Source organism: Ornithodoros turicata, chromosome 10 (genome assembly GCF_037126465.1).
Source record: "Ornithodoros turicata isolate Travis chromosome 10, ASM3712646v1, whole genome shotgun sequence".
NCBI classification, from domain to species: Eukaryota; Metazoa; Arthropoda; class Arachnida; order Ixodida; family Argasidae; genus Ornithodoros; species Ornithodoros turicata.
Window position 1 is genome coordinate 18,589,158 of NC_088210.1, and position 19,151 is coordinate 18,608,308.

At 45.3% G+C, this 19,151-nt stretch overlaps 4 protein-coding genes across 7 annotated transcripts in view; 3 read left to right on the top strand and 1 right to left on the bottom strand.

Annotated features, from left to right (window-relative positions):
- Positions 1 to 19,151, bottom strand: part of LOC135370781 (BLOC-3 complex member HPS4-like) — an 82,158-nt gene that overhangs the window by 62,011 nt on the left and 996 nt on the right. The gene's annotated exons all lie outside the window — the stretch shown is intronic.
- On the top strand, positions 211 to 1,449 carry LOC135370741 (uncharacterized). The gene is made up of 2 exons (XM_064604562.1): positions 211 to 222; positions 1,180 to 1,449. Exons 1-2 carry the CDS (start codon positions 211 to 213, stop codon positions 1,447 to 1,449), a joined length of 282 nt encoding a protein of 93 aa, XP_064460632.1.
- On the top strand, positions 5,645 to 7,000 carry LOC135370429 (neuropeptide-like protein 31). The gene is made up of 2 exons (XM_064604170.1): positions 5,645 to 5,656; positions 6,650 to 7,000. Exons 1-2 carry the CDS (start codon positions 5,645 to 5,647, stop codon positions 6,998 to 7,000), a joined length of 363 nt encoding a protein of 120 aa, XP_064460240.1.
- Positions 10,152 to 18,944, top strand: LOC135370226 (glycine-rich protein-like). Its single transcript, XM_064603931.1, has 5 exons — positions 10,152 to 10,163; positions 10,752 to 10,806; positions 10,870 to 10,990; positions 16,921 to 17,248; positions 18,766 to 18,944. Exons 1-4 carry the CDS (start codon positions 10,152 to 10,154, stop codon positions 17,243 to 17,245), a joined length of 513 nt encoding a protein of 170 aa, XP_064460001.1. The 3' UTR covers positions 17,246 to 17,248; positions 18,766 to 18,944.

The window sequence follows — 19,151 nt, forward strand, 5'->3', positions numbered from 1 at the left end:
AGCCTTCGACCTTCACGCCTGCCTAAAAGTCAGCGAGTGAAACGAAATACACGATCGGCAAGGAAAAAAAGAAGTCCGATACATAACCCCTTTGCACCACCCTCGATTGAAATGGACACGCTCTGCTAGCACTGGTCTTGGTTATATAAGACGACCACTCCCCTCGAGCAAACACACCGGTACTCCTGCTCACTCGGACACACAAAAACCATGAAGTCTATGGTAAGTACAAAGCACGGCAAGGCCCGTGTGGAGAGTGAGCTGATTGCGTATTCACACGATTGAGAATATTCCAGAGGAAAAAGAAGCAAAAACTGCTCACACAGGCAAAAGTTCCTCCACGTGTTATGTTGAACATTCGTCAAAATGTGCCAAATTATCTGTAGTGGCGTATACCGCGAATTTAGCAGACGACATCGTTTGCGTCTTTTTCTGTCGTCTGCTACGGAATATTTTGTGACTACTCCGCAGGACATTCCCTACGGTTAGCAGTGCACGAAAGGACATGACATTGAGCACCCACGCTTACGTGGCTATGGCATTTTTCGCATCCTTCCACTGGAGTATTCGAGAGAATGTTGCTGGTGCGAATACATATATGGTAAGCGACATATTATCGTCAAGTTTGCATCGTGCAGGCATCGTACTACAGGCCACAGTACTGAAGGAGAAAACGTATTCTACTGATGGCAGTCTGCGAGATACACTGTGTATTCACAGAATCGACATTCCTCAGAATACTCCGGCGGAAGATGTGCAAAACGTCATCGCTTTCTCCTGCCACGTGAGAGCGGGAGCTCAACGTTATCTCTGTTCGCGGCCTTCTAACGATGAGGTTATCCTGTGTCTCAACCGCAAGATATATTCCGTAGCAGACGGCAGGGCCGATGGTGTCGCCTGGTACAATATACTCCAGTCGCAATATTCCTGCACTGTACGGATTCTTACCATAAGTGTGTAAAGAGGCATGTTGTACTTGAAGGAAAAACACGAACTGGCTGTGTGTCAGGCTCACGCCCAGTACTCCTGTCATGTGACATACGACGTTGCGACGTTCATATGACGTTACAAATTTAAGCCGAGAACGAGGTTTGGAACTACAGTATATTTGGGATGCTGATGAAATGCCGCATGGAAGGACGTATAAGGTACGAGCTGATCACATTCTGTACATTGCAGATTGCAGTCATCTTCTTTGCCACTGTGGCCACAGCCATGGCTGGATACTTCGGAGGCTATGGTGGATATGGTGGTTACGGAGGATATGGAGGACATGGAGGATACGGTGGCTACGGCGGATACGGCGGCTATGGTGGTTACGGCTATCCAGTGGGCCGCGCTTTCGCCTACGGATCTCACATCAAGCACGGTTATGGAGGCTATGGAGGCTACGGGGGCTACGGTGGCCACGGCGGTTACGGAGGCTACGGTCATGGCTTCTACGGTTAAACATTGTACAAACTATTAAATAAATCAATTTTGACAACACCATTTCAGGAAGTCAACATTAGAGAACGTTAAGCCAACAATTATTTGATCATAATGAAATGAGGTACTTCACCGCTGGAGTTGTGGTAGCCTATCCCACGACATGAGGGTTATTATATGATATGGGAATTAAATGGACGGCGCACATACACATGGCTGGTTAGGCATACGTTGTAGGCGTAAGCCAAGTATCCCTTTACAACCCGACCAACACAGTGGATACGCTAAAGGCGCTATGCACACGTATGAGGCGCTATGGTTGCCGGCACCTAACAGCTCGGTCCAGACGTGAAGTGTACTAGACGTAACTGCCCCTCGAGTCCCAAGTGAAGTGTTCCAAAGTGCCTATATGCAGCTAAACAAAATGGACGTAAAGTCGAAGCTATAAGGTGAAAGTTCAGGAGCCGATGTTGACAAACGAAGGACGACCTTATCGTCTACGGGAGAGACTGGAACAGCAAGAAGTACACACTCAAAATTGTCGAGTTGATTTTTCTTTCTTTGTCTCTCCCTGCGATTCTTTAAAGTGCGGAGGCGACATTCGGTGCGTTACACGTTGATCTCCTGGCGTTATTTTCTTCTTATTTGCATCCCCTATCGTGGCCTTCGTAAAGAGTTGCATTAAGTACACAGCAAACGGCCTTCTCTGGATGCTGACAGAATGCTGTAAAGAGATGCTGTAAAATCATCATAATCAACATAACGTTATTGTTATCGTAAAGTGAAGCACGTTGGGATGATTGTGAAACGAAATGAGTATGATGTTACTGTGTCATCACGTCAAATTGAGTGAGCAAGTAAACTCAAAATTATTATTAAAAAAAAAAAAAGAAACGCACTGAATTCGCAATAAAAACGACACCTGCCGCCCTCTTGAAATCCACAGACTAAAGTCGGTACTGTTTGCCAGCAGATGTCGCACTACTTCTCAAAAGAAAACCCTCAATGGCTTGTCTATTTGTTTTGTATGTATAAGTCGTTCTTGAGACGAGTTAGGAAGAAGTCAGCCCCTGTGGCTGGTCTTCCACACTCGTGTCAATACATTTTAATTCTCCGAATAAAATTTCCTCAAGAAATTTTGTCCGAAATCTTTAATATAGCAAATCACTAATGGGTGATTTCAGGCAGAATCAGGCAGGGTGGTCCGGTCAACCTCTCAGATTTTTTTCGTTCCAATATATATTGAAGCCTAGTGCTTAGGAAGTACATTGGCCGAGGAAATAGCTAAAAATATCTTCTAGTTATTTCTTTAAAAAACAATGCCCAAGACTAACCATTTCGAGCACTACGCTTCCTCGCAATTTTTAGGCCTCGTATCTTTGTGACCATTAAGGCCATGCAGTTAATTTTTTCCACGCTTATTGCCCATGTGTTGCTGTACAGTTTGCTCTATCTTTGAGGTTCTAGGTTTTGCAGGTGTCCAGATAAAAAATTGCACAGCCGCCTCATTTGCAAAAAAATCTGACTTTTTCGGCGAGTAGGCGCTTTTCTGCAAATATCAAAAAGTTAATATGGGTCACATCGTTCTGTTCGTCTTTAAACACTCTTTTCATTCATATAAAAGAACGTTAGAAAAGCTCGGGCATACTTCCTAACGCGCGTTTAGTGAGGGGTTGTAAGGCAAAAACGCGCAACTTCAGCCGCGTATTTTCAATATTCGCTCAATCGAGACGTGGTTCATATTCCTCACACATATTGTTCATAACAAGCTCGCATAGCGTAGTGAAAAAAAAATTCACTTCAGAAATGTCTGAAGTTCATTTTCGGGCTTTCCCCCCACACCTGCCATGGCTGGTTCGTGACGGGCGCAGCGAGAATGGACAGCGGAGTTTCGTCACTTCGTGGATTCATATTACATTTGAGATAGTCAAGGTCTGGTTTATAAGGTTTAATACGAAACAAAGTTCAAATATCAATCTACAAAGACAGGAGTTAGGCTCCGTAGGTCGGCATGAACGTTGGCATACGCGCAAAACACAAATTGGAAGCACGTACGGTTCTTAATTGATGACAAACAGAAAAGGGGACAAAATCTACAGTGGAAGGCTGCTTTCCTCCATGCACACTTCGAAGTTTTGCCGTGTACACTTCACAAACGCCAATACCTGTTCATTCTGCTTTCCCCAAACATGTGATGCGTGTATTCCAGGAACGCGCTGGAAGTGTTCCCATTCTCGTTTTCTGGTTATACGATAGTTTGCGATGCCTTACGCCGACAGCTTCACATTTCTAAGTATCTTATTTGCCGTACATCTCAGGTTGTACAGTGTGGCATTGTGCTTAACTACGTCACCGACACCATCGCATCCACTCTTCCCGTTGCAGTAAACACCCACTTTGTACTAGGTAGCTTTTGCTTCGTATAGTTCTTACCACCTGCACTGCTTACCGCCGTAGTGCTCACAGAACACGCGGTCTGGGCAATGAGCTCTGTCCAATGTACGCCCTTACAAGGGAGCACTGAGGTTTTTGTGTTCTCTCACACAGCAGGAATAAAATGTGTTCTGCCTAGACAAAGTGGCATGAAGACAACAGGAGCTACGGAAAGAGGCGCTTTCTCCAGTTCTGTCGATCACCTCTCCAATAACTACTCGGAAAGCGGACTACGTTTCACTGCTTTATGACACATGATCTCATCCATCCTGCAGGAAATGCGTAGTTTCTTAGTTCGCACCTCGTGTGTGACCTTCGTCAAATTACGGCGCCATAAAACGCTACCGCTGCTTCGACACCGTGCCATACATGTTGCTGTGATGGGGTTACTTCTGAGTGTGCGCAACGGAACCTCGGCCATTTCTGAAGTGAAATTTTTTTCATTATGCGAGCTTGTCATGAACAACATGTGTGATGAATATGAACAACGTCACGAGTGGGCGAATATGGGAAATACGCTACCGAAGTGGCGCGTTTATGCCTTACTACCCCTCACCAAACGCGCGTCAGGAAGTATGCCCGAGATTTTCCAAGAACCTCTTTTATATGAATGGACAGAGCGTTTGAGGACGAACATAATAATGTCACCCATGTTAACCCCCTGGCATTTGCAGAAAAGCAGTTACGCGCCGAAAAAAGTGATTTTTTTTGCAAATGAGGCGACTTCGTGATTTTTTTATCTGGACACCTGCAAAACCTAGAACCTCAAAGATAGAGCAAACAGTACAGCAGCACATGCATGGACAACAAGCGTGGAAAATATTAACTGCATGACCTTAATGGTTACGAAGGTAGGAGGCCTGAAAATTGCGAAAAAACCGCAGTGCTTGAAATGGTCGGTGTTGAACATTATTTAAAAAAAAAACACCTATAGGATATTTTCAGCTATTTCCTCCGCCAACGTACTTCCTAAGCACTAGGCTTCAATATATATTGGAACGAAAAAAATCTGAGAGGTATAGACCGGACCACCCTGCCTGATTCTGCCTGAAATCACCCTAATATGGAAATCGTTATTACAGAAAACAGTACATGATGCCATGCCAATGAAGGATAAATTTTATCTGCGAGGGAAAAATAGTACATCAAGCAAATGCGCTAACTAGAAACGGTAAAACACGCAATTTTTACGAGTAAAGTTTCCGCGAACCTTGGTACTGTTTCCATTTTTGACCGAGCAGCATGCAGCGGGGACACATGTCGGAATAGAAATAAAGAACAAAGATTCTATCTGCCAGTGGCAGTCGAAATTATCTATCTAGTTTGAGTTAACACAGTTCGGGTATGTGCTGGAGCGCCCACGTCCGTGCACTGGGGTAGGGCCTCGCACATGTGCACTACCAAAGGTACGATTTCGGGGGTGGGGCTGAACCTCCAAATTCCCGCCACCCTTCTGGCTACCCTACAGTCACTGAACTAGGGTACCCCATTGAAAGGAATGAATAAAGGTTTCAGTCAAAAGGTGTTCTCTATATCCGATAGAACCCACGAGTGAAAGTAAGAGGCGAACACGCATTCGACCTTCACGCCTGCCTAAAAGCCAATGAGAGAATAAAAGACATCCACGATTGGCAAGAAAAAGAATTCCGAAACGTGTCCCCTTTGCACCACCTTCAATTGAAACGGACACGCTCTGCTAGCCCTGGTCTTGTCTATATAAGTCGACCTCTCCCGTCGAGCAAGCATACCGGTACTCCTATACTCACTCGGATACACAAAAACCATGAAGTCTATGGTAAGTACAATGCACGGCAAGTCCCGTATGGAGAGTGAGCAAGCTGTGTTCTTACACGAGCGAGAATATTCCAGTGGAAAAAGAAGCAAGAACTGCTTACAGAGCAGAAGTTCCGCCGCGTGTTATGTTGAACATTGGCCAAAATATCTCTAGTGGCGTACCGCGAACTTAGCAGACGACATCGTCTGCGTCTTTTTCTGTCGTCTGCTACGGAATATTTTGTGTCTACTCCGCAGGATATTCCATACGGTTAGCAGTGCACGAAAGGACATGGCATTGAGCACCCAAGCTTACGTGGCTATGACATTTTTCGCATCTTCCACTGGGGTATTCGGGAGAATGTCGCTGGTGCGAATACATAGGGTAAACGACATATTATCGTCAAGTTTGCATCATGCAGGCATCGTACTATAGGCCACAGTGCTGAAGGAAAAAACCTATCCTACTTGTCGCAATTTGCGAGATACACTGTGCATTCACACAAGCGACATTCCTCAGAATACTCCTGCGGAAGGTGTGCAAAACCGTCATCGCTTTGTGTATTGTCATCAAGCAGGAGAGCTATCTATCGCTTTCTGCTGCCAACGTTACGTCTTTTCGCGCTCTTCTAACGATGAGGTTGTCCTGTGTCTCAGCCACAAGAAATATTCCGTAGTAGACGGCAGGGCCGATGGTATCGTCTGGTACGCGCGCAGTACAATACGTTAGACCCACCGTGGCAAGACCCGATTATATTCCTGCGCTGTGCGGATTCTCACCATAAGTGTGTAAAGAGGTAAAGGTTACATGAATACATTGTACTTGAGGAAGAAACACTAACTGGCTGTGCGTCAGGGTCACGGACAGTATTCATGTCATATGACGTACGACGTTCATATATGACGTTACAAATTGAAGCCGAGAAAGAGTTTTGGGACTACATATTTGGGATGCTGATGAAATGCCGCATGGACCGAGGTAAGGTGAGAGTTAATCACATTCTGTACATTGCAGATTGCAGTCATTTTCTTCGCCGTTGTGGTCACGGCCATGGCTGGATATCTCGGAGGCTACGGAGGATATGGTGGCTACGGAGGATATGGTGGCTACGGTGGATATGGTGGCTACGGTGGATATGGTGGCTACGGTGGATATGGTGGCTACGGCGGATATGGTGGCTACGGCGGCTATGGTGGCTACGGCGGACATGGAGGATATGGAGGATATGGTGGCTACGGCGGTTATGGTGGTTACGGCTATCCAGTGGGCCGTGCTTTTGCCTACGGATCTCACATCAAGCATGGTTATGGAGGTTACGGTGGCCATGGCGGTTACGGAGGCTACGGCCATGGCTTCTATGGTTAAACATTGTACAATTAAACTATTAAAGAAATCAATTTTCACAACATGCTTTCAGCAGTCAATATTAGACAACGTTATGCCAAACAACAACAATGGTCATGATGACATGAATATAGTTTCACCGCAGGAGATATGGTAGCCTATCCCACTATGAATGTTATTACAAATATGAAATGGGAATCAAATAGACGGCACCCATACACATACACATGGCTGGTTAGGTCAGGTCGCACCGAACTCGCAACCAAAAAGTCACCTGTTCATCTCAGTGCACAGCTCATCAAGTCCACAAACTAAAGTCGGTACTGTCTGCCAGCTACTACCATGCCATGTTGCGCTACTTCTCAAAACAAAACCCTCAATGGCTTGTTTTATTTGTTATTTACACGTACTACCTGCCACCTACTGGGCGACTGGACAGTAGCACTACTTGTTGTCATATAGCCGTTCCATTAGGTTAACAGGGTTATGTTAATTAGGGAAACATTAAGTTAATTAGGTTATTAGGTTTCTCTTCGCCCCTGTTTCACTACGCTCTTCGACAAGGGAACCGCGACCACAAAGCAGGGATCAGAACCGTTATTTTTAGGGGTACGGTTCGGGGGTGGGGAGGGGATATGTTTATTGAAAAAAAGAAAGGGAGGAAAGGTTAGTCAGGCGTAGGCAGACTTGCTATTCCTTAAAAAAAAAGAAGAAAACAAAAATCGCACACACACACACACAAAAGCAAAAAAAAGGGGGGCTTCAAGAGAGCTCAAGAGGGCAGTCGTAACAGCCTCCTGGTTGTACGGTTCGGGTTCGGGTTCATGCATATCGGTTCAGTTCAGGTTGGGTTTAGAGCACAAAAAAATAAGGTTCGAACCGTTTTGTACCGGTTCAACAGGTTCGCTGAAGCTGAAAGTTTTAATTTGCGGATATTGGAATTCAGACGTGATTTAGGACGGATCAAGTACACAAAATAGAACTCTCTTTCACCGAAGGGTGATTTCATAATACCCTGCAAGAAGAAATTTGGCTGACAGGTGTATAATACAGCGGCCAAGCGATCAGTGCATTGTAGCTTCGGGCACGTATAAGTTACAGGACAAAAATGAAAGGGAGACTGTAATAGCTGGCGGAAATTGTACGTCCGACATTTACGTTTTGACATACGTTTAACATTTGACGAACAATGAGTACTACTTATTAGGGCAAAAGCTCAAGGTGTCTAAAAAAAAAAAAAAAACCCCGCGACGAAAACATGATACGCTGCAATGTAAGGAAATCAGTACCACATTGAACCCACGCTCATGTGGTGTCATGACTTCGTGAAAGCGCTTGATTTATATAGAAATAAAGTTTCCAATACGTTGAACGTTGAGTGTTCCAAACGTGGTTGAACTGGTTGAAGGTCCGCTACATGATTTGCTATGGAAACACTGCAGGCCTGCTTGCTGAAGTAAACATTTGATCTGAACCGAACCGCTTCAGATTATTTCGGTTCAGTTCCGGATCGGTTTCGGCGGTAGCGAAATAATTTCGGTTCGGTTCAATTTTGGTTCAGTAAAAAAATAACCGTTGGCGGTTTTCGGTTCGGGTTTAGCTCCGGTTCCGATCCCTGCCTAAAAGTGAGGGTCTGGGTCCCCCCTTGGTTGCTCGGAGACAACTAGCGCGTACATCAACCTCTGAGCAGGTATACGTTCTGACCGAGGGTTGGCGAGGGTTGGCAAAGATTGTGTTAAAGGGAGACTTCACAAGGATTCGAAAAAAAAATTAGGTGAGCATCATACCGAACTCGAACCACCCACTCGATACCGAATACAACATCCGCATTCATTTTGCGCGAGTTCGTAAATGATGACAATAATATAGCAAACCGAAACCGAAATACAAAGCGCAGAAACCATACGGCAGTTTGTCTGGAGGAGGATACTGTGACGTCACCCAGCATTGGCGTCTGCTTCGAAACCACTGGAAACCTGCATTCTCTCTGTCGGATGCTGGATGATGTGAGCAGTGTGTTGCTTTCAGCACCCTCTCGCTTCACCGAGGCGAAGCGCTCGCTTCGTAATAAATTCGTTTGAATAAACTCTCCGCAGTTTTGGAATGAGATATTTCGTACACATGTTCCTGACATCAAAAGGTTACGGGTATAACACAACTTTTCTGATGATTTTGTTGCGGAGTCCCACTTTAAGTATGGGCCACTCAGTTTAGGGAGCCTTCCACACTGATGCCAATACATTTTTCCTTAGTTCACGGAATAAATTTTCTCCAATAAATTTTATCCGAAATCTTTAATATAGCAGATCACTAATATGGAAATAGTCTAGAAAATAGTACATGATGTCATGCTAATGAAGGATACATTTTATCTGCAAAGGAAAAAACGGTACATCAAGCAAATGCGGCACATACAGTAAAACACGCAAGTTTTGCGAGAATACTTTCCGCGAACCGACGGTAGTGTTTCTGTTTTGGACCGAGCAGCTTAACATTGGGAGATGCAGCGGGGACACATATCGGAATAGCAATAAAGAACAAAGATTCTACCTATCAGTGGCAGCCGAAATTATCTATCTAGTTTGAATTAACACAGTTCAGGTATGGGTTGGAGCACCCACGTGCGTGCATTGTGCAGCTGAATTGTCGTACTTGCACATAATTTTAACTTGATTCTCATACCTCACATCTAATGTTTCTCGTGCAATGGGGTAGTGTACTGCTCTCCAGTGGTGAATCACCCCATGTCATAGTCAGGATTTATTTGTTGTTGTGCACTGAGGTAGGGCCTCGCAAATGCACTACGAAAGGTACAATTTCGGGTGCGGGGGAGGGGTTGAACCACCAACCCCCTCCTCTGGCTACGCCACCGAAAGGATTGAACAAAGGTATCAGTCAAAAGGTGTTCTCTGTATCCGATATATCCCACGAGTGAAAGTAAGAAGGAAACACGCCTTCGGCCTTCGCGCCTGCCTAAAAGCCAATGAGAGAATCAAAATCCACGAATGGCAAGAAAAAAAAAAACAAAGAAAGAAATTCGAAACGTGTCCCCTTTGCACCACCTTCAATTGAAACGGACACGCTCTGCTAGCACCGGTCTTGGCTATATAAGTCGACCTCTCCCGTCGAGCAAACATACCGGTACTCCTGTTCAATCGGATACACAAAAACCATGAAGTCTATGGTAAGTCTATGAACGGCAAGGCCTGTATGGAGAGTGAGCTAACTGTGTACTCACACGACCGATGTCCTCACGGGAATATTCTCGTGGAAGAAGAAGCAAAAAATTGCTTACAGAGCAGAAGTTCCGCGACGTGTTATGTTGAACATTAGTCATAATGTGCCACGATATCTCTAGTGGCGTACCGCGAACTTAGCAGACGACATTGTCTACGTCTTCTTCTGTCGTCTGCTATACGGGGTATTTTGTGGCCAATCCGCAGGATATCACTTATGGTAAGCAGTGCGTGAAAAGCATAATATTGACCACCCATGTTTATGTGACTATGACATTTTTCACATCTTCCACTGGAGTATTCGGGATAATGCCGCTGGTACGAATACATATGGTAAGCGATATATGGTATGGTATCGTCAAGTTTGCACGGTCAGTTGAAAGGGTTGTGACATGCAATTTTACGTATGAGGTTAATTGCAGAAGAAAAAAGGTTATTGTTCCGCGTGTCGTAGTTTGTGAGATACACTGCATACTCACACAAGACGTCATCGCTTTCTGCTGCCACGTGAGCGCATCACATTCTGTACATTGCAGATTGCAGTCATCTTCTTTGCCGTTGTGGCCACAGCCATGGCTGGATACTTCGGAGGCTATGGCGGATATGGTGGTTACGGAGGGTATGGTGGCTACGGCGGATATGGAGGACATGGAGGATACGGTGGCTACGGCGGATACGGCGGCTATGGTGGTTACGGCTATCCAGTGGGCCGCGCTTTCGCCTACGGATCTCACATCAAGCACGGTTATGGAGGCTACGGGGGCTACGGTGGCCACGGCGGTTACGGAGGCTACGGTCATGGCTTCTACGGTTAAATACTGTACAAACTATTAAATAAATTAATTTTCACAACACTGTTTCAGGAGGTCAAGATTAGAGACCGTTAAGGCAAATAAGAACAAGTATATGTTATCATGATGACATGAGGTGCTTCACCGCTGGAGTTGTAGCAGCTTAGCCCACTACATGAAGATTATTGTGCGGCATAGAACAACAACAACAACAACTACATTTCGAGATGATGAACGAAAGTTTCATCGCCAGGGACGATACTCTACCCCATTGCTGGTGGTAATGTGTGGGGAATGAAATAATGAGCCCCTTCACAAGTAAGGATCGAAGTCCTATGGTATCCAAAACGGTGTGGCATAGGAATTAAATGTATGGCTCACATTCACATGGCTGGTTATGCATACGCTGTAGGCGTACGCCACGTGTCCCTTTACAACCCGACCAACACAATGGATAGGCTATATAAAGGCGCTATGCAAGACGTATGAGGCGCTATGATTGACGACACCTACAGCTCGGTTCAGGCGGAAAGTGCGCTAGCCGTAACAGCCCCTTGAGTCCCAAGTGAAGTATTCCAAGGTGCCTATGATGTAAAAAAAAAAGGTCGTAATGTCGAAGCTAAGGTGAAGGTTCAGGAGCCGATGTTCAAAAACGAAGGACGACCTTATCGTCTACGGGAGTGACCAGAGCAGCAAGAAATACACACTCAAAATCGCCGAGTTAATTTTTGTTTTCTTTGTTTCCCGCGATTAGTGCGGATGCGATATCAACTGGCGTTCTTTTCTCTTTATTTGTTCCTCTATGAAAATATTTCGTAGCCCACAGAAAGAGCAAGAGCTGCTTTCTCTAGATGCTGACAAAATGCCGTAAAGAGATGCCGTGAAGTCATCATAATCAAAATAAGTTGTTCAAACGTAGACATGCGCGTTTGATTCAAACTATCTCGCTCGCATCAGTGCTCTCTCGGATAAAGATGTTGTTGGTGCCGTAAAGAGAGAGACGATGAGATGAACGTGGAACGAGAGGAGTATGTCATAGCATAGGTTGTGGACCGAAGTAACACATTCCCCAAATAACTTCCTGAAATCTCACCTGCGATATGCACGAGTTCGAAATAACATGTGTTAACATTACCCAGTGTCACTATAAACGTGCCGAAATGACACGCAGTGGTATAACAAGCGGCGAAATCCTAGCTCGAATGACCGTGCCAAAATAACATACGGCGCAATTTTTACGGTATAGCAAACAAGGGTTTTGTTTCCAACAAGAGTCATCTGATTTTTCCTTTTTCTTTATGCTCCTACGGGAATGGCCGTGATAGCACATCCTGCAAGTTTCATGGGCGTTACAGTTCAATGTACGGGTATCATAGCCGTACAGTGTCCTTATGTCCAGTGTCCCCGCCCGCCTCTTTTTAAAATGGAACATTTATGTCCACGGTCATCAATAACGTAATAGACTCTCCTGACCGAGACGGGTGCATATTCTACATGAACTGACCCACTCCCCAACGTGTGAAATACGTAAAAGGCTCTCCTGACCTAACCTTGGTCAGTCTCGACAGGTGCCAAAAGTTCATTTTCCTCCTCAGCCAACTCAGAGAATGAAGCTTTGATTGACCTGTCCTAATTATTTTTATTAGTGCCCAAGAATGTAATAAATAAAGCAGTTGCAAAAGAAGAGGCAAGTAAAGCGATGAGCACGTATCGGATTAATCCCTGGTGCTAGCAACCGCCAGGCCTTGGGTATGGCGCGCTCCTGAAGAGGTCCGGGGCACCATCCCCGGCTGACCCCACCCCTTCGCCGGCCCCAGTCACATGTAAGGTAATTGCAGAACGAGGTACTTAAAGTGTACTATGAAAGGAAATTCTGGGAAATGTGTTATTTTCCCACGAGGATTTCGGGATTTTATTTCGGTGCCGTGTTATTTCGGCACTGTAACTTTTAATTCATGTGCAGCTGAGATTTGTTACGCAAAAACGAGGATTTCGGGAACGTGTAATTTCGGGGCAGTCCTTTCGGGAATTTATTTTAGAACCGTGTTATTTCGGTATCCAGGGGGCTTTTCACGACAAACTGAGGAAGCAAGTAAACTCCCAATTATTATAAGAAAAGTCGCACTGAATTATTAACAAAAAAAAAGACACCTGTTTCTATCTTGAAATTCGTGGACCAAAGTTGGTGTCGACTGTTTTCCAGCAGACGTTTGTTCTATTCGTCATTTAGGCCTACTAACTGCCACATACTAGAGGAATGGACAATATAGTACTGCATGCTTGCTGACATATATACGGCATTGCACTTGAATGGCATATAGACATCAACAAAAGTTACGTAAGACGTCAGCGGGTAAAAGCACGTGCTCGTTTGTAGTAGCCAAGGTCGTGTTGAAAACTGGGAGGTAGTGAGTTCGAATCCTATCATCGGCTGTGGTTTTCCCTGGGTTTTCCGTCCAGACGAATGTCGGCACAGCTCGCCCTGAAGTCGGCCCAGGACGCATACAAACCCCATTTCCCCACTCCTTCCTGCTGTTATCTCTCCATCTGTCCTTTCTTTACGTCGCTCATAGCCGCAGTTGCTTCGCGGCCGCTAAAACGGAATTTTAAAAAAGCAACGTAACGGCTACAATATACATCTACTCTAACGCCGCAACAAAAGCTGGAAAACTATCGACATTGACACCACATCTCGAGGGTAAAAGTACCAAAGAGAGCATGAAGCAAGAACTTGTAAGACAGATACAAAAACAAGATAGGGAACTTGTCACAGAGAAAGAAAAATATACATAAAAATAAAAAGGAAACACAAAATAAAAAAAGGGTAACTATATAAGCGTTAGCTATAGCAGCTACACGTCTTGAGTACAGACTGAACCTAAACCTCCTATAAAACGTATCCGCACACTAATGGGGGAGGCATATATCGCAAAAAAAAAAAAAGGAATGCACCCCATCCTCACTAGCAGTATGGACACAGAGGCACCCCAGCAGCAGGCCAGCACTCGTGAATTTACAACAAGCCAGACTATACAGAAACGAACTTCGCCAGGCGGGATGTCCCCAAGGCTGTTTAGTTTCAATGCTTCCGTTAGATAATCATCGACGTGAAGTCTCGCCACACTCTATACGCATCAAACCCGATCCACGCACAGCTCCCACAATTTCCCAGCAGTACCAATTAAGCGCTTGCTCATGTACTGAACGTTGCATGAGACACGTGGAATTAACGGCCGTCCCCCAAAGCGACAGCTGTGAAGCAACGGGTTAAGTCAGGGCGTGGTGCCTCCGGGTGGTGACTGCCGTTGTTGCTATCCGAGATCACCCCTCGGCCTTGGAGCTCTGAAACGTTGCAACCCAAGTAGCATGGTGTACTGAAAGTGCGAGTGCGTAGATTAATTGATTGATTGATTGATGATTAATAAAGGGATCGATGGCAACGATTATTTTAAAGGCATAGGTTGATTGATTGATTCATTGATTTGATGTTTAATGGTGCAACAACAACAGAGGTCATACTGCGTGCGCGAGTGCACATGGCTGAACAGGTAAAGGTTGTTTACTCCGTGGGCAAATATTCGGAATGACTCAACACATTGCGCTGCTTGAGAAGTATCGGGTGGTGAACTATGAAGAATTAGTGGTGAGGGAATTATCAAGTGGTGTCATGCTCTTGCTACCGCGCTCCGATTTGTTCCCTCTATAATGCTGGAAATGTGGTGTAGAATGTGAATGCCGATATCTATTAAAAGCAAATGCAGTATACTGGTATTTACATGAACGACATCCACACGGAATGTTCTGGTGGAAGGAAGAGCGAAGAACTGCTCACGGAGTGGAAGTTCCGGCACGTCTTGTGTTTAGGATTCGCTCGGCGCCGGAATATCGGCAGTTCAGAATTTGACAAGATTAAAATTGAACAATGCATTGTATCTAATTTGGAGAAGTACAATTACACCAGAACTACGATGAGTTCCTTCTGTGCGACGGTGACTCTCACTGATCTGCTTTCTTACTCGTGTAACAGTATTTGGAAGCACAGTCCATTTCAAAAGTAACTCATGCGGACATTGCGGGGTACAGTAACAAAATATCTCGGCTGACACTATACTATTACCACCCATATAATGCATATATGCTTCCCCTATAACGACGCCGAATCATTATAACCGCACTACACTGTAACTAACACAATGTACGGACTGGTTAAATACATGCAATATTAAAATGAGCTATGTATACAAATGTTTATAACGTACGCGGTGATGTGCCATGAGCATAGGATCATCATGCTCGTATTGTGCACTATACTAACGATAAATGCTAACCACACACACACACGCAGATACACATACATACATACAGACAGACAGACACAGCCACAGCCATTATAAACTACTATGTATTACAAAAATTACAAAAAGGAGCAATGCCTCTTACTTTTTCGACATACTGATTTTTATTTTCAAGTGTTTTGGAGTAGCCGGCTCCTGTGTTTTGTAGGAGCCTCATCTCCATATTTTCTCTTTCCTAACTCCAACTCCAACAAAACGCATGCCGCTGCTAATTACTGATACACAGTTTGTCCTTGACCATCGACACACGTTGTTGGTTTAAAAGTAAACAATGGTGAACTATAGTACACAACGCCGCGACTAACGGCGCTCCCTAATCGGTTGGGCTTGCCGTTCGAAGGCCGCTACAACCCCTATCGTGCCCATAGGAAACCACAATTGTGCCTATACATGTATCGATATGCCTATCCGGAGCCCGTGAAACTGTCACGCATTCCAAAGGCGGCAAGGGTAGCCCGCCATTGTTGCCAGCCTTTTAGGTGCGATTGTCCCTTTCTTTATCTTGCCATCTCTACTCGTCATGCTCGCGATTATGTGCGTGCCGTTCCGGCTTTCACGCAAGACGAGAAAAAAAGAAAAAAAATCGGTAGGTGGGGCCTTTTTGATGACGTTGCGGCAACGACGTTCATTGTTTTCCTATTCCGGAGTCTCTCACTTTTACTGACCTCTTTTTAAGGGCGTTCCGGTATAAAACCATCGGTGCTTGCGTACGTTCCACCAGATCGAGACTCCAGCCAACATGTCGTCAATGGTAAGTGTTCGCGTTCCTGCCAGAGACGTACTGACCCTCCTAGTTAACGCCACAAGTCCCACATGAGCATTCGTGGACACCGCAATCTCGAGTTTCTGCCACTTCCGGCGATTGCGCGTTCAATACTCCTCGTAACGTTATCAAAGGAGATATATATATATATATATATATATATATATATATTATGATAAACCTTATCATATATAAGGTTTATGATAATATCATTGGCCTAGTGAACTGCCACTGTAGCCCCTGGTTAAAAGAACAAGGTCCTGCATCAGGTATCTCCCACGGGGTCCTTGATAAGACTTGAATAAGGAGTATTTCAAACTGCCACTAAAGAACAAATTCAAGAATAGGCTAAAAGACACTGGAACTTAAACTTTACTATGGGGGCGCTTACAATAAATTCAACCCATTACGGAAGTGAACGGAAATGTAGCATTTCGAATACGGGCCTTAGCGAACCATAACAGCGGTACACCTCAACGGAAAGACGTTATACCATCCCACGAGACATAGAAAGTCAGCAATCTTGGTCAGCTTCCAAGCTTCATACTGATGATGATGATTGCAGTATTTATGTCTCGCACGTAACTAAGGCTACTAAACCGTTTTGCCACCGGACCTACTGCTTCTGTACCATGCTGCTCAACACGGGGTTGAAATAATGACATCATGCGTTGAGGTCGCAATGGATACCATGCCACGAACGATCTTTGTAAAGGTAGGCAATGTCTTTCTTGCTGTCTTCTTATTGCCAGATCGCACTCTTCTTCTTCGCCCTCGTTGCCATGGTGGCTGCTGGTGGTTACGGCGGCTATGGTGGTGGCCTTGGATATGGCGGCTATGGTCACGGTGGCTACGGAGGGTACGGCTACGGCCTCGGTTACGGCGGTTACGGCCACGGTTACGGCGGTTACGGCCACGGAGGTTACGGCGGCTACGGACACGGCGGCTACGGATACCCAGTAGGCCGCGCATTCTCCTATGGCACCCACGTGAAGCACCCAACAGTCGTCGGTTACGGATACGGTCACGGTGGCTACGGTGGTCATGGTTACGGAGGCTACGGTCACGGAGTCGTACTTGCCGGCCACGGAGGTTACGGCGGTCATGGATACCACGGCTAGAGGGTGAGTGGTCAGGTTTGAGCCGCGGGCATTGACGTTTATACAACACTTCGAGATACGTTAACGCAGACAGGTCAACCTCTCCCACGAATCTAAAGTCGTGTGTGATTGGCGTAGGAGGGCGCATCACGCCTCCGAACGGCAACGTAGTGCGCCCGCATGTTTCAAACTGTTGGTGCAGTGACCATGTTCCGAAACATCATGTGCTTGGAGCACATTTGCATGGGCTTAAAGCAAGCACGTATATAATATTCGCATTAACAAACCACGTGAACCGGTGTTCGCGTCTGATTGGCTGCCGCCATCTTCTCGTATGTCCCGCTCTCAATGTGCGGACTACGTTTTCCGCTGGCGGAGATATTCCTCTGTGACTGTAGCTCTTATGTTGTCTTGGAGTACAAGTCCCGCTGTAACCAAATATAAGGTAGTCCAAAAAGCGGAACATGCCTATTACGTACGCTGTTATGAGGAAAACTTGATTGATTGATTGATTCGTAAAAGAAAAAAATAGAGATGAGGAAGGAAAACTTGCTTGACATTCAAAAGACTGGTTGCCACCGCAGGTTACAGGGAATGGTTGTGGCACGTCGATATAGCACAACTTCAAAGTCGTCGATATCCTTTCGCGATATAGAGTTACAAGTCAGTTTTTTTTTTTACGTCAACTGCCCTTCGTGGTAGCTGTTTGCAAACATCGCTTAAAGACCTATATGCTTGAAGGCTTGGACACATTACGTGAAACAAGTAGTCAATCGCGGATATAGGTCTAAGTACATAAACATGCGTATTGTCCATGAGTATTGCGACACTTGCTGCTTTAGTTCGACAGTGCACAATCAGACATTTTGGTCGTTTTTGCCCTCTCCGAAGACTAGAAAATCCGTGAGCTAAGTTGCATGCCGCGATATACCGGTAGCATTCTTACATTTCTGGTTCCATGAGCGATCAACGAAAAATCCATGGATGACCGTCCTTGACCAGCTATAGAGGGATTTCACTTTTTGACATCGGATTGAAATTGAACTGATGTTGGAGCCATACGTCGACGGATAACTTTCCAAATAAAGGCTCTATTTTTCCAACCACAAACGCGTTTTGGAGTAGCCAGTCCTGACTGGGTCGACTAACACCTGCATATTTTTCTTTCATTTCCAATTCAAATTCAAATTCCAAATAGGAGCAAGCAAGATATGTAGATCTAGCAACAACAACAACAACAGATATATTCTGACGATGAAGTGGGGTAGGTCTAGCAAGTAGAGCAAGCATCGTATAGATCTCTGTGGGAGGAAGGCCGTGTCTTTTCCCCACAGGGAATTCCTGGACCTAGGCACCCCCTGCAGCTTGTCTTAACTCTTGAGCCTGTCCGTTCCCTTTGTAAGGAAAATTGGGCAAGAAGTATTTTATTTCTAGTTTACATCACACCGAAACATATTTATATACCTGTTGTATGGCATGTTCCACGTGTTACTTTGAGCACGCACGCAGTATTATTCATATACTTTTGTATATTATTTCAGATGGAAGTAAATACTGCGTGTCAATGTTGAAGAAGCTCTCACCTCATCAACAGATCAGCCGTTAACAAGACAGGCGCGTTGTCGCGCGCCTCTGTTGCCAAAGGAACGGCTGCTGGGGTCGATCGAGGTATTTATTTCTACAAGGAACATCTAATAAAGCAAAAGTGTTATTTCTGAAACTGTGGTATCGTATTTGTACACGACAAAGAAAGGACCCGTACGACGTTTCGTACGCGGTCACGACAGTGCGATGACGTAGAAAGCAGGCAAGCGGTAAAGGGTCAGTGAAGGCCCTCTAAACGTTTTGCTTTAGTCTGCTCCGGATTGCACAAGCAACATACTCTCTTGCGCTGAACTCTATAGCGCGCGCGAGAGAGAGAGGTCTT